The 24,633-nt window shown below is 47.0% G+C and overlaps 2 protein-coding genes across 5 annotated transcripts in view; one reads left to right on the forward strand and one right to left on the reverse strand.

The window, feature by feature from the left end:
- Positions 1–22,137, reverse strand: DPCD (deleted in primary ciliary dyskinesia homolog (mouse)). 2 transcript variants are annotated; one of them, XM_070363518.1, is made up of 6 exons: positions 22,007–22,137; positions 14,407–14,487; positions 8,579–8,703; positions 8,129–8,262; positions 858–960; positions 1–317 (listed from the first exon to the last, which is right to left on the reverse strand). In XM_070363518.1, exons 1-6 carry the CDS (start codon positions 22,068–22,070, stop codon positions 213–215), a joined length of 612 nt encoding a protein of 203 aa, XP_070219619.1. In that variant the 5' UTR covers positions 22,071–22,137; the 3' UTR covers positions 1–212. The 2 variants fall into 2 exon arrangements, with proteins under 2 accessions (XP_070219619.1, XP_070219618.1); XM_070363517.1 differs by having other exon boundaries at positions 760–960.
- The window catches only part of POLL (DNA polymerase lambda), an 8,453-nt gene continuing 5,932 nt past the window's right edge, over positions 22,113–24,633 (forward strand). Inside the window, exons 1-4 of one of the 3 annotated variants that reach the window (XM_070363512.1) lie at positions 22,145–22,220; positions 22,431–22,546; positions 23,342–23,482; positions 24,209–24,503. In XM_070363512.1, the coding sequence (XP_070219613.1) occupies positions 22,150–22,220; positions 22,431–22,546; positions 23,342–23,482; positions 24,209–24,503 (623 nt within the window). In that variant the 5' untranslated portion in view covers positions 22,145–22,149. Of the gene's footprint in view, positions 22,221–22,430; positions 22,547–23,341; positions 23,483–24,208; positions 24,504–24,633 lie in introns of all 3 variants that reach the window. The other 2 variants (XM_070363511.1, XM_005888089.3) reach the window with 2 other exon arrangements.

Genomic DNA, 24,633 nt, shown 5'->3' on the forward strand with positions numbered 1-24,633 from the left:
TAGCACACACAGTGACTCAGAATTGCTTTACTCAGGAGGGAAGACCACGACCTAGGGCTAGGAACGCCCTGAGGCCCAGTTCTTACAAAGCTTAGACAGCTCCTGGGAGGAGAGAGGCTGCCCCTGTGCCAGAAAGGCCCAAGCCCAAAGTCTCACAGGCCTACAGCAAAAGCCTCACCCACCCAGTGTCAGAAGTCAGGCTCAGGCGTCAGCTACTGAGTCTTGCAGTCCCCGTCACTGCTGTGGGCTGTCTTTACCTTCTTCAGTTCCTTCTGCAGCTCTGACTCAGCTACCAGGACCTCCTTTGGCTTCTGGTACTGAGGATGGAGCGAGGAGAAGACATGAATCAATCATATCACCCCTTTCAACACACAGCCTCCACCCAACACACTCAGGGCCCCCTGCCCCATTTCTGGCCAAACCACAAGGCATGTCGGATCTTAGTTCCCCAACCAGGGATTGAATCCATGCCCCCTGCATAGGAAGGCAAAGTCTTAACCACTGGCCCACTAGGGAGATCCTCCTTCTGCTCCCTTTATTCAAAGACGAGGGAATTGAGGCCTACAAGGTTGAATGATTTGCTTAAGGTCACGTGGGGGTACAGGTAGGCTTTTGGACCTTCTAGAGCTCCAGTTCTGTGGATCTCACCCCTCCCCATCACCCTCTACCCAGTTCTAGCTGTGATTTTAAAATCAGTCTCCTGAGCCCTCGCCTGGTCATCCCATTCTGTTGGAGAGGCCTGTTCCCTAGCAAGCATACCCCAGGAGTTGTTGGGGCTGCAACTGAGTAACTGGGAAGTGGGCAAAAGAAGGAGCCTTTCCCTGACACAGTGGCCAAGAAGTCTGAACGAATCTCACAGAGATAATGAGAGTGGAGTTGGCGTGAGCAAAGCTCAGCAAGGATTCATCCAGAGGTAGCTGGTATCTTTCTAGGTCAGGAATGGAGAACTTCTTGTAGTACCTGTGGGGACACCAAGAGGCCGTGAGAACACCCAGCATGGGGACCCCCACAGATGGGCATCAGGCCCTTTAATGCCAAGCTTCTATACAGTCCTCCCCACCCCCCAGCCAAAGAGGAAGAAGGGAAGCCAGTTAGAAGGCCAGTATTTTAGAGCTTAGTGACCCTGGAAAGAAAAGAATGAAAGGCCTTCTGGCCAGTCATAATTCCTTGATTAGACCAGGGGTTAGAGTGACTCATATTTCAAGTTCATCAATCCCAGAGACATGTGGAAGAAGCCTCCCGGGAAACACAACTGGGCCAGGCAAGCGCTACCTCCTCAGCACCCCAAGAAAACAGCTATGTCTGCAAACAAGGACAGAATAAGGACACCTAAGGCTGTCTTCCAGAGCTGGGGACTGACAGTGGCACTTACATGGCACTTTACTGAGGCCCTCTGCTACCTCTCCCTCTTTTAGGGTTAGCCTGACTCCACTTATAGGCAAGAGAGGGAAGTTAATCCACAAGGAGAAATCTCCCTAAGAGAACAAGCCGTGTGACTCATCACAGAAGCCCGATCTCTGGGGTTCTGGCCTACTTTGCTGACCATAAGACCCTACTCCATTTTCACATATCACACATGGTCCCCCTCATTTGCAGGTGCCAGTCCAGAGATTAATGATCCCTTTCAGTTCAGTTCAGTACAGTCGCTCAGTCGTGTCCGACTCTTTGCAACCCCATGAACCACAGCACGCCAGGCCTCCCTGTCCATCACCAACTCCCACAGTCCACCCAAACCCATGTCCATTGAGTCAGTGATGCCATCCAGTCAGCTCATCCTCTTTTGTCCTCTTCTCCTCCTGCCCTCAATCTTTCCCAGCATCAGAGTCTTTTCCAATGCGTCAGCTCTTCACATCAGGTAGCCAAAGTATTGGAGTTTCAGCTTCAACATCAGTCCTTCCAATGAACACCCAGTACTGATCTCCTTTAGGATGGACTGGTTGGATCTCCTTGCAGTCCAAGGGACTCTCAAGAGTCTTCTCCAACACCACAGTTCAAAAGCATCAATTCTTCGGCGCTCAGCTTTCTTCACAGTCCAACTTTCACATCCATACATGACCACTGGAAAAACCATAGCCTTGACTAGATGGACCTTTGTTGACAAAGTAATCTCTCTGCTTTTTAATATGCTGTCTAGGTTGGTCATAACTTTCTTCTAAGAAGTAAGCATCTTTTAATTTCATGGCTGCAGTCACCATCTGCAGTGATTTCGGAGCCCCCCAAAATAAAGTCAACCACTGTTTCCCCATTTATTTGCCATGAACGATCCCTTTAGTTGGGGCGGCGGCGGGGGGAACCCTGGGACTCACCTGGCAGTTTAGTGGTTAAGACTTCGTGCCTCCAATACAGGGGGTGCAGGTTTGATCCCTGGTCAAGGAACTAAGATCCCACATGCAGAGCAGTGCACCCAAAATTAAACAAAAACGACCACCCAGATAGTAACATCCAACCCATAATGTCTGTAACCGGATTTTGCAGGAAATTTGACCTCCTTTACCAAAGAGGAAACTCGGGCTCAGAGAGGTGAATTATCTTGCTTGGTTTCACAGCCAGTTAGTAGGGTCAGATTAAAGTTCCCCAATCCTGGTCTGGAGCTTATTACATTGGAGCACTAAGAATGGCCTCCTCATCTCTAGCAACAGGACCGTCTGGCATTTTCCTTGGTGGAAGTGTCACCTAGGCTCTGGCTGGTGGCTGCCAGACCTGTCACCCAGGCATGGCATCAGTGCTGCCACGAGGCTGTGGCCTGCGCAGAGAACACTGCAGACAGGCACAAACACACACAAGTGAGGGCCTGGAGAGGACTGGCTTTTAATACTTCAGAGGGGCCTGGTCCTATGGCAGCTCCCCCCAGTCCACTTCAAAAGCCCTGATGCCCTGGGGACTCAGAGTTGACATCAAGGCAGCATTTCTGCCCTGTTCTCCCTGCTGAAATCCCTTGTTCAGTGAGGACTCTCAGGGCCCCCTCTCCTCCCAGGTTCCTCACTCCCCGCCAAGGTGCTGGGACCCACGGCAGGAAAAGAATGTTTACTTAAAGGCTGACAGTTCAAAAGGAGTGGGGGTTGGGGGATCCTAATGGCACCACAAGTTTGCTTTATTTTCCAAAGCTCTGCCCCAGGGAAAGGCGATCCATCTGCCTGCAGACCGGGGTGGAATGTCGGCCTCATCCTCCTCCTAGCCAGCCCAGGCTGAGGGCTCTTCCTGGGGCCCTTGGTCTGGCCAGCAAAGGTGGCAGACACTGATAATAGGGAGGGAGTCAAAGGTTAAACAGCGGAGATTAGATGAACACAAAGGCTTGTTAGGAAGTGTTAACATCTTCCCTGCAAATATACACAAGCAGCAGAAGCGGGAGAGCAGCAGCCTGGCACACACGGCTCAACTGAACCCAGTGGGCCTGTGTAAGGCCTCGCTGTGCAGAACGTGGCATGTCCTCAATGCCTACCTGGCTGTGTGCTGGGGAGGGGGGACAGGGACACACCTGTGTCCCACGCTGTCAAGGCACATGCCCCAGGCAGGGGAGGTAGAGTCCAGGGCTTGGCCTCAACAGCAATGACAAGATCAAAGGGAACTCGAGTTGCACGACTTGCCTCAGCGTCCCCGTGGTACTCCCATCACCTCTCACATGGCAGGGAGGTGGTGGCAGAGTAGGTCTGGGGGCTCACTGTTTTGAGTCTATTCTAATGGATTTAGTTTATTGGTTGAGGTTAAACCCATCTTTTCAGGGGCTCCTGATGGGCAGCCTTCAAGGGAGCATGAGGCATCTGCTTTCTCTCCTCAAGAAACAGCTCACACCCCCTTATCTCTATCCCTGCCTTGGGATTTGCCCTGAGAATACCATGGTTCACCTTCTCACCAGCGCCTGGACTAGAGACGGACCCACTGTGCTTCCAGGCAAGTCCAAACGCCCAGCCTCTGGCAGCCCTAGGCAGGCAGCAAACATTTCTTAGGCATCAACTCTGTCCAGAGCTGTGACCTGGGGCTTTAAGGATGAAGAAGAAACAAGGCCATATCGCTGCCTGAAATCTTGTTTCTGCTGAAAGCTAGGCCTTTATAGTGGGGTAGTCCCTGGGCTTTTAGCTGATGTGCAACAACCCCCATTCTCACCTGCCTTCACTATCCTCAGTCTCAGCCACACAGTGAGAGGTGACATTTATGAATTCTAAATCCGTGCCGGGCACTGTTCACACACTGACTCCTGAAAACAGCGCTCTCAGGTTGGCTGCTTCTGTCATCCTCTTTTATAGAAGAGGAGACTGAGGCATAGGCAAGTCAGGTATCTTGTCCACGTCATAAAACTGGTAAAGGGAGATGCCCTTATTACAGTGATAATCCCCTCAATCTCCTGACTCCTCTATCGCTCTCCATTCTCACCTCAAAGGATCAGACCATCTAGGTTCCAAGGATGGGGCAGAGATGGGGGGTGGTCTCCCCCAGGATTCAACCACTATGCAGGTCTCCTGAGCACTCCCTCTAACACAGAGTGGCCTTCCTTTCTGAATGTAAAAGCGTGCAAAGATGTGTGTGGAAGTAAGGGCTCCCAGGAGGACCCCTGGCCCTGCCCTGTGACTCTGGGCAGGCCACTTAACTCCAGGATCTGTTTCTTCCTCCAGATTCCTTTCTCAAATAAAATAGCTGCCCCAGATGAACTTTTAAGTCACTGGGAACAGAACAGGCTAACCTGGTACCTGTCTCCAAGCTGTGCAAAAAGACAGCTCCTTCACTCTTTCAGAGATGACCTACAGCACTGCATCACTCTCTTTCTCTGCTATATTCCCTTCCCCATTCCCAGTCCTTTCCCAGCTTGTTCTCCCTTCGCATTGAACTGAGAAAGGGCACAAGAGAGCAGGCCTAGAGAGAGCGGCTCTGAAGGAAGCTGATAGTAGAAGCAGGACGGCTGTGGAGTCACATGGGCTGGGCCCACAGACCTCCCGTGGGTGCTCTGCACACAGGCTTGGCCAGAGTGGTCGAGGGAAGCCTGTAGTCAGTCTGTCCCTTAGACGATCAGTAGGCCCATCTTCCTTCTTGCTTAAACATCAACACTCCAGACAAACTGGTCACCTCTGCCTATAATGCACATTCACATATTTCAGGCTCTCAGAAGTCCTACCAAAGAGAAACCCATTTAATTCAGTTTCCTAACCTTATTTGACCACAGAATCCTTTTTTCTAGAGATGCCTATTAACACTCCCACAGAGTTAGTATTACCAATGTCAAATCAGCCAAACTCTCTTTAGGCTCTAATTTCCTCAGGCCGGCCACAGGGCTGAGTACAATATACAATTTTCTAATTCCCCAAACAATCTATGATGTACGCAGGAGTATTCTCCTGTGATAGATGAGGAAACCTTGCCCAAAAATGCCATGATTAATATGTAGCAGAGGCCAGATTCAAGCTGACATCCTCCTACTCCACGCCCAGCTCCTTCCACTCAGAGCTGCCAGCTTCTAAGGCTGAGGCTCAGAACCTTCTCTCTGCACAAGCATTCCTAACAGATGATGGGAACAGATGACGCCACAATCAGATCCCAGAAAAGCAGCTTCTTCCTTCCCTGGTTCATCTCTTGCTATTACCTGAGGCCAAGGACATAATTCACTGGAATCAATTCTATCAAGAAAAGTGGCAAACCCAGTTTTTCAGGGACTCTGGCTTTTACTGATGACCATATTCCAGAATATTAGAATCAGGGCAGACATGGAACCTTCAGGTGAAGGACATCAAATCAGAAAAGCCACAGTGTGGTGGAAACTGCAGAGGCCTGGGCATGAAAACCGTCACTATCCCCTCCAGTAAGTCAAGCGCATCACGCTGACTTTATAGATGCTCTCACGGAATCGTTCATATACAGCACGAGAATTATACATACCCTGTCCACCACTGGGTGGTATGATGATCAGAAAATAGTTTTACAGTACCTTGAAAAAGTTAAACTCTGCTCAAAGGAATAGCCACTGAGTTGTGTATAGTTAGAGGAAGTAAAGGTACAGGACGTGTTACTACTCCAAGTAGAAAATGAACATGCCACTAGGCTCAGGAGGAGCCGGTTGAGGGCTTAGCAGCCTCTCCCGCCTTCCTCCCAGCAGAGGGTCCCGAGGCTGTGCTGCGCCAGGCTGGGCCGCACTGACCCTGAGATCTCAGTGCAGGCCCTGAAGTGAGCACTCACATACTCTCCCCTCGGTGGGAATCCGATCCTGGTCCTGCTCCCTCTGGAGGCACGACTCCATCCCACCTGGCCTCACCGGGCAGTTCAGCAGCATCTCCCCTTGCCCGGGGCGCTGGAGTGGAGCGCCTGGCCAACAGTGCCACCTATGGTTGGATATGCGCAGGAGATGGGACCCAGAGGACCGGCCTGCAGATGAATTTTCTGGTGAGCTAGCTAGCCTCTCTTCTCTCGCTCCTTGGTAATCACATTTTTGCTTGATATCTATATTCGACAGTGACCTCTGGGGGACAAAAGGGAGGCAGCAGCCAGCTCCACAAACTGCTGGGCTGCAGATTCAAGCGCTATCAGAAGCACTTTTGTTCCTAGTTTGGGCCCAGGGCCTCTGACGCCAGGGAATGCTTGCTGAAGCATGGAGTTTGTTTTCCTAAAGGCAATTTCTCTGTTGTCTGAAATTGCTAAATTCTACTTTAGGCACTGACTCCTGTTAATGATGAGAACAATAACGGGAATAAACTGCCTTTTATCTGAGGGCTATAACGTGCTTTACAAACGCAAACCCTTATTATTATGACTTTATATTTATAGACAAGTCTCACTTTAGGGGCTGCTGGCTGCATGTACAGCAATAATCCTGAAATTAATTCATTCATCTCCACCCCTTCCCCACCCCTTAACCCTGCCAAAGTGACAGGGTGTGGGGGTCAGAGAGGAGGGTGAACCCAGGGTTGCACCAGGGGAGCCTGGGAGCCACACTGCTTCCCTGTGGCATCATGGACCTGAGAGAGATGGTGGGAGGCTGGCACCACACCGCCTGAGAAGATGGACCAATACTGGGTCCTCCTTACTCTAGGTAAACTGGAGGGGGCATCTCTGGCCTAAGCTGAGCACCCCATGAGACATGCTGGGTAGCTTCACCGTCTGTGGACTAGTAACTCATAAAACCTCCCATCTCAATGCCCTAAATCTATTTCATGGGAGTTGGTCCTACACTGCAATCCCTCTGATTCAGTTCACAACCAAGTCATTACGGGGCTCTTCTCTTCTGTGGTCAGTCAGAGTTCCAGAAACCCAAACGAGATCAGTGCATTTCCAAGATAATCAGCCAAGAAGCAGTCCCGCCAGGATCAGATCTCCACCTCGGTCACCTTCTGTCCCCTCAACCCAACTGAGCGACTGAACTGAACTGAACTGAGCAGGCCATGAGAAGAGGAGGAAAAGGGATGTGAGCACACTCTTTGAAACATCATGCAGGAGACTTCCAAGAAGCACTCACCCCCTGTCCCTCTAGGGACACCCCTACCCCCAGGGGGGTTGGATCAAGTTTGCTGCTCCCAGACACCTCTGTAACTGCCACCTCAGACAGGTGTGCCTTCCAGGCTCTGGCTCCCTGCCAGCTCCAAGCTCATCATGGACTGGAGCCAGCCAGAGGTCAAGGCATAGTAACCTTACAGCAGAACCACCTAAGATCGCAAGTCAGTGGCTGGGTGATTTCCTCATCCCCTCATTCATCCAACAAATGTTTACTGAGCTCCAGCATATGCCAAGTACTGGACCAGACACTCATTGTTCAAATTTCCCTGCCCTGATGGAGCTGAGTACAATATTCAAGCTGGTTCTGATTACAGTATTCAAGGGCCGAAGAGAGAAAGCCCTTCAGCTTTTAGTACCTACTCTGCTGCTGCTGCTGCTAAGTCGCATCAGTCATGTCCGACTCTGTGCGACCCCATAGAAGGCAGCCCAACAGGCTCCTCTGTCCCTGGGATTCTCCAGGCAAGAACACTGGAGTGGGTTGCCATTTCCTTCTCCAATGCTCTAGGGCTGTAGTAAAGCCCTTCTGCCCCTCTCAGCCCTGGAAGAGGAGGCTGCTCTACCCTCTGGGGTGGGGAACTGTCTGAGTCCTAACCCTAGGTCAAACCCCACCCCCACCTTGTTCATACACAAGTAGGCAGGTGCCTACCATGCCACTTACTTTTTGTTGGTTGTTCTGACAACAACACAGCGCTCCTTCTGGTCCACACAGACATTGTAAACATCCTTAGGGTACGGGAGGTTTCGAATTCGCCACTGGAAACTCATCTTGGTGTCTTTGCGCACGAATATGGGCTGCAGAAGGCAAATCCAATTCAAGGACTATTCTTGGAGAGGGGTAGGAAGGGATGGCTCCCCTCCACAAAGCTCTACCCGGGGACAAAATGGGAGCTCCTTAGCTCTCCTCTGATGCTTCCACTGCTGTGACCTACGAAGCCTGGAGCCCCTGCTCTGGGATGACTAAGCCAGAACCCTTTGGGTATCCATTCAAGGGAACTGCATCCAGGTGGGCACACTGGAGATGAGGAGGTGAACAAGACATGGTGGCTGCCCTTGAGGGCTAGCAGCCCACTCCCCCAGCCTCCCCAAGACACCTGACAGACAGACATACATTGGCATTGCTTTCCGTGATGAGTTCAGGCCCCAGGCTCCCTGCTCCTGGGAGTGCTGGCTCTCCCACCTCAATCTGCCACTGGCCCAAGGCTCCCAGGGCACTCTTCACACGCCACTTCCTCACTGAGGAGAGAAGGAAGCAGTGGGATTACGGGGAGGAAAGGTGTTCTGCTCTCTTCTGCTGAATCGTTGACATCACTTTAGGTACAGGAACAGGATAAAAGTGGGAGCGACAGGCCTTCATGGACTAACTTTATCCATCTGAGCAGGGACCTCACAACCCCTGAAATCTCAGGACAGCATTTTCAATATTAGACAGTTTGTAAACAACAGATCAGGGAGCCCAGACAAAAAGAATTAAAGCTATGAAAGGCACCAAGTGAAGTCAGAAACCCCCAGGTATGACTTCAAGCACAGGGATGATGTGAAGGTTGGGAAAAGGGTGGCTACTAGTAACAGGGAAAATATGGATCCCAAGAAGCCTGAGTTGATGTGCATTCTTCCTTCTAAAAATAGGCAAAGGAAGAATGAGTTAAGAGTGTGAAAGCTGATAAGCAGATTTGTCTCATGACTCAGAAGTCCAAATTGAGAAGTTTACTCATTTCAGGTGTACCTGGCTTAAAATAACACCCCCACAGTTGTATTTACAGGAAACGTGAGGCACACACCATATTTTAAGTGTATTATTTATAAAAGATCTAACATAAATTTCTTATAGAGTGGAATCATCCTTTTATAATGCAAATAATCGTTTCTATTTTACAGCCCAGATGTTTGCGTAAGAATTTTTTTTTCCGGTAAGGCCCACACTTTTATGGAAATTTTAAGTGAAAAGTCTAGTGCAGTAGACACTGAGAGCCCCACTGGGATGCTCAGGGACCCCACCCAGCCCTGTCACGGCCGACTGCTGTCAGCAGCCCGTGGCCACAAGGGGCTTTCCCAAGCGCGAGCGCTCGGCTCCTTCCCTCCCTGAGGCAATGGGGGTCTCCCAGGTGGCGGCTCAGGCGCTGCTCCAGGCCAGCAGCCTTCCTGGAGTGGCCGTGAGGAGCTAAACAACTCAGAAAGCACCCGGTGTCCTGTGGTGGTTGCTCCTTTTCTGGGCCGGGGGGTGAGTGTGATTCTCAGGATGGGTTTCTTCTGAGTAGCTGCGCCAAACCCCAAACACCCTCCCTGCTCTAAGTAAGGCACACAAGCTGAACACAAAAGTATGCTGTAAAATGAGGATTTTCCCTTGAATATGTGCTTTTATAAGGTCTGTTGAATTCTGCAATGTGATTTTATTACGTCTCAGGGCCAGAAACTCTCCCTAGAAACACATTTCCAAGTTTATAATGAAAATTAATAAGGAAGAGTAAAACTTGGAAATATGCTTTATAGGCAACTTTTTTTTTTTTTCTCACAAATACTTCTCTCTTAAGTGACTGGACTGTGACTAGAAGTACATCCAAATCTATTCTCGTAATACCTTGCTTAACTAGGAAGCCAGTCTTCTGGGTTACAGCCTTCACAGCTACAAATTCAGAAACGACAAACGCCTCTAAGCTGCGACTTACTGTGACAGACCCGTGTATCTCACTCTACTGTAGAAAAGATCACTCCCAGATTCTTACTCAGACACGTGTAAAATGCGATGTGTAGAATAAGGCAGGACATTATTTTTTCCCAGGCATACTGACAACAGCACGATGGGGTAGCTCACACTGAGTGCAGGGTCAGAACTAAAAAGCGTGTGGGACCATTTGGTGTGAGGGCAAACAAGCATCCTTAGACCCTGATGGGATCCCGAGGTGAGAACAGTCAAAACAGAGCTTAAAGGTGGAGGTTCTTTTAGAAAGCGTCCAGTCCAATGCTTGTATCTTTCAAATGAGAAATAGCATTCTTCCCTGCCTGCTCTCCTTCAACCCCTGCTACCTCTCTCCAAGGAAGAGTATAAAGAATTACCAAGGCTCAGAAAGAGACACTCACTTGCAAAATCCACAGGTAAAATTCATGTCTCCTAACTCCAAGACCAGAATCTGAATCACTAGTAAATGGCTAACTTGTATTCTATAAATATTTATCTGTGCTAAGTCTCTTCAGTCGTGTCCAACTCTTTGCGACCCTGTAGCCAGCCAGACTCCTCCATCCATTGGGATTCTACAGGTAAGAATACTGGAGTGGGTTGCAATGTCCTCCTCAAAAATATTCAATAGCATATATAATATTTTTAGTTTTTTTTTTTTAAAGCTCTATTTCTTTTTAAGATTTTAGCATTTAAAAGAAAAGCTTCAATTATTTGAAAATTTAATTTCTGAAAAACACTTAATTATTTGAGGCTGGACAAGTGAGGTGTCCGGTGATCACGGGCCTTGTTAAATCATGTGTCCTGAAGCACAGTGCCAGTGTGGCCAGGAAAGCCAATTTTGATCTACTCTTTTCTACTTATCTATGGAATAATTGGGTTTGGAACAGAAATGTTCCCCAAAAGGACCCTAAGGAGATGGAAAGTTAGCTACTGGTTTCCTTACTGCTGGCCTTAAAAGCCACTCAGGTCACAGAAACTTGGACCCTTGGCTGTTTCACCATTTTTAACACCTTGGGGTTAAATTCTTTGTTAGAATATGAAGAAGGTCTCTGTATTCATTCCCCTGTGAGATAAGAGCCAATAAATGATTTTGGTGAAGTCCTTATTATTTCTCCCATGGATGTGGGCATGGATGCACACATGCAAATACACGCTTCGTCTTGTCTTTCTTGTCCTGTCTTTGTTCCTGAACTCAAGGACAGCTCCTGCGGCAACAGAAGACTGTTTCCACCTGCTGTCACTCTGATTTGATTATATGTTAAACCCAAACTGGTGTGTGCAAGGCAGCTCCCCGGGACGCTGTCATATCTTCCTGGCTGAGCCAGGGCCAGTCCTTGGAAAGGAGACTTTCAATGACCCTGTAAAGGGTCTGATGGGGAATATATGAAGGAGGCAGCGCCTGGGGCCTTTTTCCTAAGTCAGCAGGAAGCAGGCTGATGTCCCTGACTGCTGAAAGGAGGCCCCATCTTTCAGGTGGGCTGGAAAGTAGAGGTCCTAAAGGCCTCCTTCCCCAGAGCTCCCAGCCCTGGCCCACTTCCAGTGTGGGTAATTACATTCCCCTTTCCTAAATACTCCCTGCAGCTTAAACTGGATGCAGGATTCTTCTTTTCTGCCCTAAAACACTGCAACATTGCTATGTGGCTATTAAACAGCTGCCACGTCCCATCCCTGAGGAGGCTGAAGGGAATCGAGTGGGTCATTTATAAAGCCGGTGAAGTGCTTGGGGATGAAAGTGCTCAATATCCTCCAAATGCAGCCTGGGGTGGTTAGGCTGGCGGTCAAATACCACAGCAGATTAAGCCGGTAATCCGAATGTAATCGCTGGGGGATGGCCTGCCCTTCAGCCTCGGCCCCCCTGGACATGCTGTGTTCTTCTAGGGCTGGTTTGATGTTCCGATCATTGTTATGGGGCCCTTCAGTTTTTTTTTCTCTATGAATACACATACAGCATTCATTGTGGGGGGTGGGGATGAATAGCATTGAGCGGGCAGGAAAAAAAATATGACACTACTATGGTTATTAACACCGACTGGAAGGGCTCTGACCCAGACAGATGCACTATTGGTAATTCTCTCTATAAATTACTTTCTGGGTTTTTCAGACAGAAAACCAGTTTGACCAATTATCCAATTTGTATAATTAGCTGGAAAAAAATAAAAAATGGAAACCATTCCCATTTACACCACAAAAACCCTGTCCATATTTTGCTTCAACGAATGCACAAGTGAAAGTCAGTTCAGGCCCTGGGATTATTTATACTTAAAAATTAAAAACAAACAGTATTTTGCAAGCTGGCCGGCATGGGGTGGGGTGGTTGGAGATGAATAAGAAAAGGGTCAGCTGTTCAAAGGGCCCACTGGTTTGAGTGGAGTGTTCCCCTCTGTCCTGCTCCCACCAGTCTCTACTTGGGCCATTCTGAGGAGAACAAAATTTAGTTAAAAAAACAAAACAGGATTAAATATTCTCAACTCCCAACAGTATGTTGTTGTGGATTAAAAGCACGGGCTCTTCATCACACAGACCTAGGCTTAAACCCAAGCCCTGTAACTAACCAGCTATGTGCTTCTGAGCAAGGTGCTTAAGCTCCTGAAACTTGCAGTTTTCCTGACTGTAAAATTAATGCAGCAGCACCTACCTACCACGCTGAGCTGTGACGGGGCTGGTTGGTGTAAAGCACTTGGCATGGCGCCCAATAAAAGGTACAGTATTACTATCCTTAGGTAGACTTTTTCAAACAACATTCTCCTATGAACCTCCATTTCTGCTTTTAAGAAAAAGGAGTTGGGAGGCCCCTGTCTAGTCTTGACCTGCCACGAGGGAAAGTAACAGGTTCACATGGGATGTTACCAATGAAGTAACCTGGGCTTGTTCTTCATTTCAAGTTTGTGTCCAAGCACAACCAAGAGGCCTTGGGGTTTACTTGTTTGTTTTTATAGCCACAGCAGCAATTGCTGTATTATTCGCTCTGTGAGAAGAAGAGAGTGCCACTGGGGGCTCAGCGAGAGGAGCTGTGGCGAGTCCTTGGCCTGGTGATGGTGCTGGTCAGCCCACGTGACCTCTGCTTTCATAAGCTCACCCCATTAGGCATCCCAAGGCTGTCACCCCCTGGGAGTGCTATAAATTACCATGCATTGTGAGGATATTACTACTGTACTGGTTTCCACCAAATCAGTGTCATATGCTAAACACATCAAGATTTTTTAATAGCACCATATTAAACCAATTGGGACTGGAACCCAAGCAGCTCATAATAAGGAAGGATCAACACTTCACTTTGCGGCTGAGCATGCGCAGGACACATGTTTTAAGACTGGAGATGAAGAGAATGCAAACCCATGTGATCCATGTTGTCAGTTCTAGACATTTATGAGCTGTCAGAAAAAGGGAAAAAGAAATTCCCTCAACAGTACTACCTGTCCATCAGGCCCAGGAAGAAATTAAAGTCAAGAATAATGACAAGAAAATAACCTAGCCCATGATTCCATCATTGGTCTTAGCATTTCAGGTGAAACTTAATAAAAAGAGACCAACTCCCACTGCTGACAGCCTCAGGCCCTGGGTCAAAGAACCAGCCACATAACTTCGGGAAGTCAGTTCATGCTGATATGCATACCTGAGAACAGAGAATGAGCAAATCAAATAATTTCCAGAAATCTGAGCTGGAGCCTCTATTCATGAGCTTATTCTTAGAGAAAAAGGGAAAAGGGCTGCAGGAATGAAAGTGATGATGCCGCAAAATCACCATTTCTCCTTCCTCCTCCCTTTGATTCAGACGTTCTCCAAGACAAGGGGTATATTTAACAGAGCTGCCTCTGAGGCAAGGTCAGAAGCTGCTGCCTCTGATTCTTGCTTGTTCCTGATATGGTTTCAGAAAACAAAACAAAAATTAAGCCAAAAAAGTGCAGGGAAAGCTGCCTTCACCATGACTTAGCCCACAAGGCTTACTTTCAATTCTACCTTCTCTGTGAAGATTTTCCCAGTGGTTTCTCTACACCCCCAATCACACCTTAGAAGAGTTAACTCTCTCATTTGCCTGGGGGTGGAGTGAGGTTCACTGGCCAAGTGGACACCCATTGCATCTCTGGTGTCCGGCCCTGACCTCGGGTTATTCTCAGGAACAATTCTGCCTCAAGGGCCTCAGTCTCGCCGAGCTCCCACGTGTACTGCTGAGCTTCTCCATGAAGCCTCAGCTAGGCCTGTGTACCTGTGCTCAGGTCACCCCAAGTGTTCCTAAGGGCCCACCGGGGGCCCCTGTCACTTACCAAGTAGTTCGTTTGTCTTCTCATCATACTCTTCGGCCATTTCCTTCCCATTGGGGAACAAATAGTGCACCTTTCTTCTCCCTGGGCACAAAGCAAAAGAGAGTCTTACCCCTGGCCTCCCCTTGCCATGGGCCTTCAGATCCAGAGATCTGCCTGGGAAACACTAACAGCCATGGGCATATTAAAAATCTTCCCAGAGCCTCCCACGAACTCCTTGACAACCATCACCCACCATTACTTTAAGACAAGTCCTGGGACTCATTTGCTTTCCCTGAACGTGTCTTTGTTCTGCTGATTATTCTACGAACAATAGCTCTAAAAAAGTGTTAGTTGCTTAGTCATGTCTGATTCTTTGTGATCCCATGGACTTGAATTCTCCAGGCAAGAATACTGGAGTGGGTAGACATTCCCTTCTCCAGGGGACCGTCCTGACCCAGGGATTGAACCTGGGTCTCCAGCGTTGCAGGCAGATTCTTTACTGTCTGAGCCACTCTTCCCAACTGTTGAACTCCTCCTTGCCCTTCAAAATCCAACTGAAATGTCACTTCTACTGGGAAGTCTTCCTAAAACTATCATTCCTAGCCACTTCGGCAAAATTCATCACTTATTTCTTTATGCCTTCCTGGTGCTTTATTCATGTCCACAGTGGAGCGTTTATCTCATAGTATGATACTTTTAAAAGTATCTGTTTCAAGAATGATATCATATTTACCTTTCTCTCCCCAGTTCCTAAAACCAAGCCCATGTGCTCAGATTACTGAACTGGGTTTCCCAACCAGCAACTCCCTCCAGCTGTGCCCCTCACTCTGCCTTCTTCTGCACATCTCTATGCCATTCCTGTCACACAGCACCTGACATGAGTGCCCACGTATTCTCCCTATGGCATTTTCCTTGGTTATGGTTTTACATTTGTGTGAATTCTGGATGATGAGTGCCTGTCTCTTTACTAAGATAAGAAGGATTTTATCCCCTCTATCTATGGTTTCCCAAACACTAAGCATAGTACTTGGCATATTTTAAGAGCTCAGCTAAATATTGATTGAAAGAATGAAAGAACATCACTTCATCTTTCATTGAAAGAAGAGAAGAAATGGATAAAGAAGATGTGGAATATTAATCATAAAAAGTAATGAAATTGGGTCATTTGTAGTGGCCTAGACAGACCTAGAGTATGTCATACAGAGTGCAATCAGAATTAAGAAAAAATAAATACCGCATATTAACACATATATGTGGAATCTGAAAAAACTGATATAGACAGTCTTATTTACAAAGCAGAAATAGAGACAGAGACATAGAGAACAAACATGGATACCAAGGGGAAGGGGGGATGAGATGAACTAGGAGATCGGAATTGACATATATAAATTACTGATACTATGTATAAAATAGATAACTAATGAAATCTATTGTACAGCATAGAGAACTCTACTCAGTGCTTTGTGGTGACCTAAATGGGAAGGAAATCCAAAACAGTGGAGATATAGGTAGCTGATCCATTTTGCTGTACAGCAGAAACTAATACAACAATGTAAAGCAACTACACGCCAATAAAAATTTAAAAGAAAACAAATGTTAAAACAATTTCATACTAAAACAAAAGTAATGTATGTTCAAAGGATAAAAAAGGAAAGAATTCAAGGGCATCTCCGAGACCAACTCTTCCATCTCAGTAGTATAATCCTAAGCATCTTCTTAAAAGTGGCTAGATAATTTCCCATTTTTACAGACAGGTAAACAGACAGGTAGGCTCCTTAGTGAGACAGTACCAATGCCCAGCAATCAGGTACCCAGCGTTTCCCTGATGAATAGAGCCCCAAGGCCCTTAATCAGCTGAAGGAGCCACTAGCCAACACTTGCAACTGCATCCAATCTACCAAGCCTTTTGCTGTCCACTCACTCCCCGAGACCTTGTTCTTCGCGTCATTCCGAATTTGTACTCTGGGGACACTCACCCCCAAATTTGCAGGGCCTCTCCATAGGCCCCTAGGTTACACCACCCTTAATCATTTGTTTGGCTCACAGAGCTGGCAGAGGCTGTCCTGTCAGGAGGCGGGTACAAGGGGCTGCCTGTGAGTAGCTGAGGGTGTCGGGCCTGACCGTCTTCTTCCCTGGAGTCTGGTCGTCAGTGCAGCAGGACACAGTGCTTACTATGGGCCAGGCGCTTTACATACTTTATTGCATTTAATTCTCACAATAATCCTCTGTGCCTCCAGTACTTGTCTTTCACAAATAAAGAAAATTGAGGCTTAAAGATCATGTAACTGGTTCAAGGTCATAAAAGCTAGGAAATGATAGCCTGGGCTTAAACTCACTTGAGGCCAAAGTTGAGGCTCTAATAACCATACTAGGGTATCTGTATGGCTTTAAGGTTATAAGGATGAACAGTATTCTAAGGGTTTATTGCTCATACTTCTAGTGAATTACATGTTTAGGCCTTAGCCTATTTTATTTCAGTATTCATCTTTTTCTTACTAATCTGATTGAGCTTTGTATATAGTAAGCACATGCCACACATGTTGCAAATAGTCTGTTTTAATTGCCTTTTTGTTTAAAGTAGATTTTCTCAAACAAATGTTTACTTTTTATATAGTCAATTATTTTTTCCTTTGTGGTTATTATCCAGAAGTTGTGCTTAGAATATCCTCCCTTACCCAAGATCATAATATTCATCTATACTTCATTCTAATACATATTTAGGGCTTCCCTCATAGCTCAGTCAGTTTTAAATGTACTCATGTATGTGTATATAAAAAAATTTAAGTATATTACTATGATATTTTGGTGAAAGAAAAAATGTATGTGTGTGAGCTTGTATGCATGGAAAAAATATGGATGTTTCTGTATGAAAATGTCAATTGTTATTATCGCCACATGGGAGGATTATGGATGACTTGTTTATTTATTTTTCATATTTCCACAATGAAAATAAATTATTTATGAAAGATACCACATAGCTCACAAAGAGTCAGTTTCTCTAGACCAATGATTGTCAAACTTTCTGAATGGGACCTAGGGTAAGAAATAAGATATAGATCACAATCCAGTATATATGTAATCGATCATATGTGTATTTGTGTGTGTCTATACGTATGTGTCTGTGTGTTGTATGTATCATATCAAGTCTCATAAAACACTGACCTCACATACAATGTACTCTTTACTTTTTTCTGGTTTTAATTTTTCTAAAAAACTTGTTAACATACTGATGTCCCCCTCCTGCAAATAATGGGATTACCAGGAATAGCAATCATTGAACAAATCAACAATTCGCAACAGAAAAAATAATGATTTATGAAAAAGTGTACTGAGTTGTCATTATCAAGAGAAGTGATTCTTGGTGGGCAGACAGCCACATTCTCTGCCCACTCACATACACATCAGGAGGGCAGATCTCCAGGAGTGGTTTAACAAGGCATAGTTACACATTAGGGTTTTTTGTTTCCTTTTTTAGGTTTTGATTAGGGAGAGAAAAAACTAACAATGTTGTTTTGTGATATCACTAACAAAAAAACTTACCAGAATCCTGGTTGATGAAGTATTTGTTTGAACACTTCCAAAGGAAGTGAAAGGCGGGGACTAGAATAGATACTTGCACATCTGTGTTCACGGCAGTAGTTATTTAGGGTTAAAAAAAAAAGCAGAAGTAACCCACTTCCTTGAGTAATAAGAATAAAAACAAAAATAAGAACAAAAACAAAAACCGAAATAAATAAAAACAAAAAGACCCAATTAAAATTAAAAGCTTTTGCACAGAAAAGGAAACCATAAACAAGATGAAAAGACAACCCTCAGAATGGGCGAAAATATTAACATTAGCAAATGAAGTGACTGACAAAATAACTCCAAAATATATAAGCAACTCATGCAGCTCAATAGCAAAAAAAACAACCCAATCAAAAAATGGACAGAAGCCCTGAATAGATATTTATCCAAAGAAGGCACATAGATGGCCAACAAACACACTCAACATAACTATGAGAGAAATGCAAATCAAAGCTACAATAAGATATCACCTCACACCAGTCATAATGGCCATCATCAAACAATAAATGCTGGAGAGGGTGTAGAGAAAAGGGAACCCTCATGCACTGTTGGTGGCTCAGAGGATTAAGTGACTGCCTGCAAGCCGGGAGACCCGAGTTCAATTCCTGAGTCAGGAAGATCCCCCGGAGAAGGAAATGGCAACCCACTCCAGTATTCTTGCCTGGAGAATCCCATGGACAGAGAAGCCTGGTAGGTTACAGTCCACGGGGTCACAGAGAGTCGCACACGACTGAGAGACTTCACTTTCACTTTTCATTTCATGCACTGTTGGCGGGAATGTAAACTGATACAGTCACTAAGGAGAACGGTATGGAGGTTCCTTAAAAAACTAAAAACAGAGCTGCGATATGACCCAGCAATCCCATTACTAGGCACACACCCGGAAAAAACTGTAATTCAAAAAGACACATGTACTCCAATGTTCATTGCAGCACTGTTTACAATAGCTAGTACATGGAAGCAACCTAAATGTCCATCAACAGAGGAATGGATAAAGATACGGCACAGGGGCGTCATTGGTGGTCCAGTGATTAAGAATCTGCCTGCCAATGCAGGGGACACAAGTTCGATCCCTGATCTGGGAAGATTCCACACTGTCGCAAAGCGACTAAGCTCGTGTGCTGTAACTAATGAAGCCTGAGGGCGCTAGAGCCTGTGCTCCACAACAGAATCTAGGCACGAGAAGCCTGTGCACCGCAACTAGAGAGTTGCCCACGATCGTCTAACTATCAACAGAGAAATCTCACGCGCGGTAGCAAAGACCCAGCACAGTCCAAAATAAATAGTTTCCAAAAAAAAATTTTTTTTTTAAAACAGATATGGAACATATATACATTGGAATATTAACCACAAAAAGGAACACAATTGGGTCATTTACAGAGACATGGATGGAGCTACAGACTGTCATACAGAGTGAAGTTAGAAAGAAAAAAATATGTATATTAATGCATATATGTGGAATATCGAAAAATGATATAGATGATCTTATTTGCAAAGCAGGGCTTCCCATGCGAATCAGTGGTAAAGAATCCACCTGCTAACATAGAAGACACCAGTTCAATCCTTGGGTTTGGAAGATCCCTGGGAGGAGAAAATGGCAACCCACTCCAGCATTCTGGCCTGAAAAATTTCATGGACAGAGGAGCTTGGTGGGCTATAGTCCATGGGGTTGCAAAGAGTTGGACACAACTGAGCCACTAAGCATACACACATGCTTTTGCAAAGCAGAAGTAGAGACACAGACGTAGGGAACAAATGTACGGATATCAAGGGGGGACTGGGGAGGAATTGGGAGGTTAGAATTGACATGTATATAATACTATGCAAAAATAGATAACTAATGAAAACCTACTGTATAGCATAGGGAACTCTACAGAATGCTCTGTGGTGACCTAAATGGGAAGGAAATCCAAAAGCGAGGGAGTACATGAATAGCTGATTTCACTTTGCTGTACAGCAGATACAAATACAACGTTGTTAAGCAACTATACTCTAATAAAAATTCATAAAATTAATTTTTTAAGAAGTGGAAGCAACTCAAGTGTCCACTGACACACCAGTGGATAAACAAAATGTGGTATATTCATACATACAATGGAAGAATGTTATTCAGCTTTAAAAAGGGAGGAAATCAAAATTTCCTCATGCAACAAATGACATTTCCTCATTTCCACATGCAACAACATGGATGAATTTTGAAGACATTATGCTAAGTGAAATAAGCCAGTCACAAAACAACGAATATCATATACTCCACTTATATGAGGTCCGTGCTGTAACCAAACTCATGAAGATAGAAAGTAGAATGGCGATTGCCAAGGGCCGAAGATAAGGAGACTGAGGAGTAGTGTTTAATGGATACAGAGTTTCAGCTGAGGAGTTAGTAGCTAATGGGTATGGAGTTGCAGCTGAAAATGAACCTTCTGGAGATGGATAGTGGCAATGGGGGCACAACCATGTGAATATACTTAATGCCACAAAACTACACTTAAAAAAGGCTAAAATGGTGACTATATGTTATGTACTTCTTCCAATAAAAACAAATCTCACCGTCCTATGAGATAATGTTCAAAATCTTTAGTTTGGCAAAGGAGATCTATCACAACTCCAACTTCTCTGCAATTTCTTTTCATGTTCTACCATTTCCCCTTAACACTCCTCGAGAAAAGGGACCTTTTATTCACTCTTGCATCCTAGCACCCAGGACCTGACAGAGTGTAGGTAGATATTAGGACTGACTGGGTAAAGGCTTGAACCTCACTAAATGTTTTGTTATGCCCCTAGGAATCATCCACACACTTTAACACCTCTGTGTCTTCACGTGTGAGTTACTCTTGGTGGAATAACTATCCCCTCTTCTCCACTTAGCAAACACCTATCTATCCTTTAGGGCCCATGAACATCACCTGTTCTGTCAGATCTTCCTGAAAGAACCATTTCCACCTCTGTGCTCTCATGGCATTCTATAGAAAAGTCCAACTTCTACTTAACACATACTCTCTCATTTATTTACCTTTTTTTTCTTGACCACTATGGGAACTCCTGAAACATGTCGTTTTCTATCTGCTCTAGCACACAACTTAACACACAGTAAAAGCATCCCTAAATGCTGCCTGAATAAAGGAGCAAATGACCAGCTGATTTCACTTTCCAAGCTTTCTTGACTGGCCTCTATCTGTGGATTTCAGTCCCTGCCAGTTTCCTGAAAGCTACAAGGAATTCAGACCGAATTCATTCTGGCTGCCAAGTGGGTCCAGGAAGGGACCGTCAAGCACTGGCCAATCCTAGGGTGTTAGAAAGTCAGAATTCCATACCCCTGTGTCTACCTCTTCCAGAACCAGCAGGAATGGGGGAAGTGGCGGGGGAGGGGGTGGGGTGGGGCGGGAAGCGTTGCTTTGTCTCCTTTAAAGACCCAAGGAACATGTAGAAGTTCACTTACAAACATAACATTACAAGTGCAAAGGACCTCAGAGATAACAGAGATAATCAATTCACCTCATTTTACAGATGAGGAAAGTGAGGTTCAAATATAAGAGGCCGACTGGGGAGCCCACGCTAAATTAAAGGCAAAGTCCTAACTACAGCGCAGGTGTCCTGCGTCTCTTATGACACATCTCCAGACTGGGGTTCATGGGATCCCAGGTCAAGATCCACTTTTACCACTGACTGGGGGAGCTGCAGCCAACCTAAAATCCTGGATTTCAGTTTCCTCTTCTGTAAAACAGAGTGGAAAACAGCCTCTCGGGGCTGCGGTGAAGAGCAAATGACATAGTGAACATGAAAAGAATTATTTATTAGTAACAGAACGCAGAGAGGAGCGAGGTAGTGTGGAGGAAACTAGGGGTGTTCAGAGAAGGGTGTTCCAGTCGCCTCATCTATATGAGCCTCGGTTTCTTCATCTGCAAATGCAGAACTTGCCCTGGCAGGAGGCTGCGACCTTCCAGCCTTACCCTCAGGGCTGGGCCCGTCCCGGGGCGCCAGCGCGGAGGGCTGGACCCTGGTGGAAAGGAACAAGGTGCTCGCGGATTGGGGGTGGGGGGGGGGCTCGAGTTACCGTCTTGCAGCAGCGCCGTCTTCTCTGCCGCCCGCAGACTCTCCAGCCAGCCGGTCACCGCCATCTTCCCTCCAACGAGCCGCGTGCCTGGCCACTGCCATGGCAACCGTTCCGCCCAGGGTCACTTCCGGATGACCCGGAAGATGTTCTGGGCATTGGCCTGTTCCCACCCCGCGAACCCCGCGCCCTCCGTCTGCTCTCATTGGCTGCTCTGGTAAGTAGTTTATGCCTGTCCATCCCCGGTGACCCGTCGGGTCCGGAGTTGACCCTATTCTGTACCAAATCTGGGGAGTGGGGAGGAATCCTCAGGACAGGATCCGGACAGTCCAGCGCTCCCCTAGCCCCACCCAGGGAGTCCCTGGCGCGCGGCAGCTGCGGTACGCGGCGGGTGCCTCACACCTGCCAGCGTCTTCTCCACCCCCAGCTGTGAGGCCAAGACTCCACAGTCCCGGAAGGCGCCCCACACCTGCTGCAGTCGTGCGTCTCCCTGCAGCTGCGGACCTGCGCGTTCCGGTGCCGAGAGGTCCAAGACCAGAGCAGGTGCAGGGCGTTCCTCACCCCGGCTCCCTAAACTCCACCAGCCACCCCAACCCTCCCCGTTTTCCTCTGCGGGCCTGTGATGCGGGTAGAGAAAGATAAACAGGTTCCCCCTCGCCCCCACCACCAATCCCCACTCCCTAAAGATGGAGCCGGTTCCTAGTCTGGTATCCCATTTTCGTAAAGCTTTTTGGAAGTGGAATGCAGCAGGAGCAGATACTGCACAGTTAATCTTCAAAGCAGCCCCCTGAGGAATGATACCCTTTGAAAGTGAAAGTGGGAGTCGCTGAGTCCTGTCTGACTCCTTGGACCCCATGGACTGTAGCCCATCGGGCTTTTCTGTCCATGGAATTCTCAGGGGAAGAAGTGGATAGCCATTCCCTTCTGGGGATCTTCCGGACCCGAGGATCAAACTCCCGTCTCCCACATTGCAGGCAGATTCTTTACCATCTGAGCCACCAGGGAAGCCCATGATGTCATTTGTTCCCCCTTCAAAAGTTCCCTGGATATTTCCACTCTTCTTATTTTCCCCAGTATTCTGAAAGACTGGTGATTGTGCATGCTAAGTCACTTCAGTAGTGTCTGACTCTTTGTGGCCCTATGGATTGTAGCCTACCAGGCTCCTTTGTCCATGTGTAGAGCTAGGCTAAGCCAAGTTTAGTTGGGTTTTGTGAGACTCCTGGGAACTTGGCTACTGTCCCCAAACTGTTGTCAGTAGAGACCCCACCTTCATAGAGGGGTTGGGGAGCCCCAAGTCTGGGTTGCACATGACAACTGCCCTGATCAACCTTCCAACAGAAAGGCTTGGGTCCAGCCATACCTCAATGGACCCCAAGGGCATCTTGAAGGCATTTCCCAAGCGGAAGAAAATTCACACCAATCCATCATCAACAGCTCTTGCAAAGATTCCCAAGAGGGAAGACAGAGAAGCAGCAGGAGGTGAGTGGACCCACCCTTAGGGCCCTCATGTGCTTGAGCCTCAGGCTTCTTACATCTTTCATGCCCAGAATCAGATACGACAGCTAACTCTGCCCACCCAGAGCCTGCAGGTTTGTTTGTACCTCCCTTGTCCTAAACTTGGTCCCCAGTCTTCGACAGGTGACTTGCTCTTTCATCTTCTACCACACGCCGAGGCCTCTATAAATCAGAAACTACCCCCTGGTCCCTAAGGAAATGACCGATACAATCCTTTCCTCTAGGAAGCTGCCTGCTGGTGAGGGGAGGGGATCCTTCTCAGGTCCCCAGAGTTATGCTATTTTGCAGCCAAAGTGACAAATAGATGGCAAAAACTTACATGGTAGGCTGGGTTGGGAGAGGGGAATATATTAGACTGTGAGGCCTACTATAGTAGCAAAGCATGTGCCTTGTGCCTGATACATAATAAGTGTCTATTAATATGTGTTGAAAGAATAAATGATCAAATGAAGTGATTTATAGGCTCCCTGCAATGTGCCAGACACAGTTCTAGGTTACATCAGGGAACAGGACGTATCAGAATCTTTGCCTGTTATATCAGGCGATGGCCCATGAGGAAATTAACTGTATACTGTGGTGGAATGCCCAGAAGGCAGGGTGGAGGAAAATGACTGGGGGAAGGGGACTGTGAAGGGTTCATTTGGATCATGTCTGAGTATGACAGCAGGCGTCTGGATGCCCCCTCCACAGAGTGGCTGAGCTCCGTGCGGGTGCATGTTCTGCCCACCGGCATTGGGAGAGCCCGGGCAGAACTCTTTGAGAAGCAGATTGTCCAGCATGGTGGCCAGATATGCCCTGCTCAGGCCCCAGGGGTCACTCACATTGTGGTGGATGAAGGCATGGACTGTGAGCGAGCCCTCCGCCTCCTTAGACTGCCCCAGCTGCCCCCAGGTGCTCAGCTGGTGAAGTCAGCCTGGCTGAGCTCGTGCCTGCAGGAGAGAAGGCTGGTGGACACAGCAGGATTCGGCATCTTCACCCCCAAGAGGTGGGCTGGTCCAAGTCTTTCCTCAAATGTTTTCTTGAGCTATTAAACTCTCATTGTCTTAATTAGACACATTAAAAAAAAAAAGATTTCAGAGTCGACAAGGATTGGAAACAGATATGTGGTGAGACTC

The sequence above is a fragment of the Bos mutus genome, chromosome 26, assembly GCF_027580195.1.
Source record: "Bos mutus isolate GX-2022 chromosome 26, NWIPB_WYAK_1.1, whole genome shotgun sequence".
Classification (NCBI taxonomy): domain Eukaryota; kingdom Metazoa; phylum Chordata; class Mammalia; order Artiodactyla; family Bovidae; genus Bos; species Bos mutus.

What these genes read in the sequence shown, in the direction of transcription:
- DPCD (XM_070363517.1), bottom strand. Translation starts at nt 22,070, where the DNA reads ATGGCGGTGACCGGCTGGCTGGAGAGTCTGCGGGCGGCAGAGAAGACG. An exon ending in GAAGACAAACGAACTACTTG is followed by an intron (nt 8,704 to 14,406) that starts GTAAGTGACAGG and finishes TTCTCTCCTCAG; the next exon opens with TGAGGAAGTGGCGTGTGAAG. An exon ending in CAGCCCCAACAACTCCTGGG is followed by an intron (nt 318 to 759) that starts GTATGCTTGCTA and finishes CTCCATCCTCAG; the next exon opens with TACCAGAAGCCAAAGGAGGT.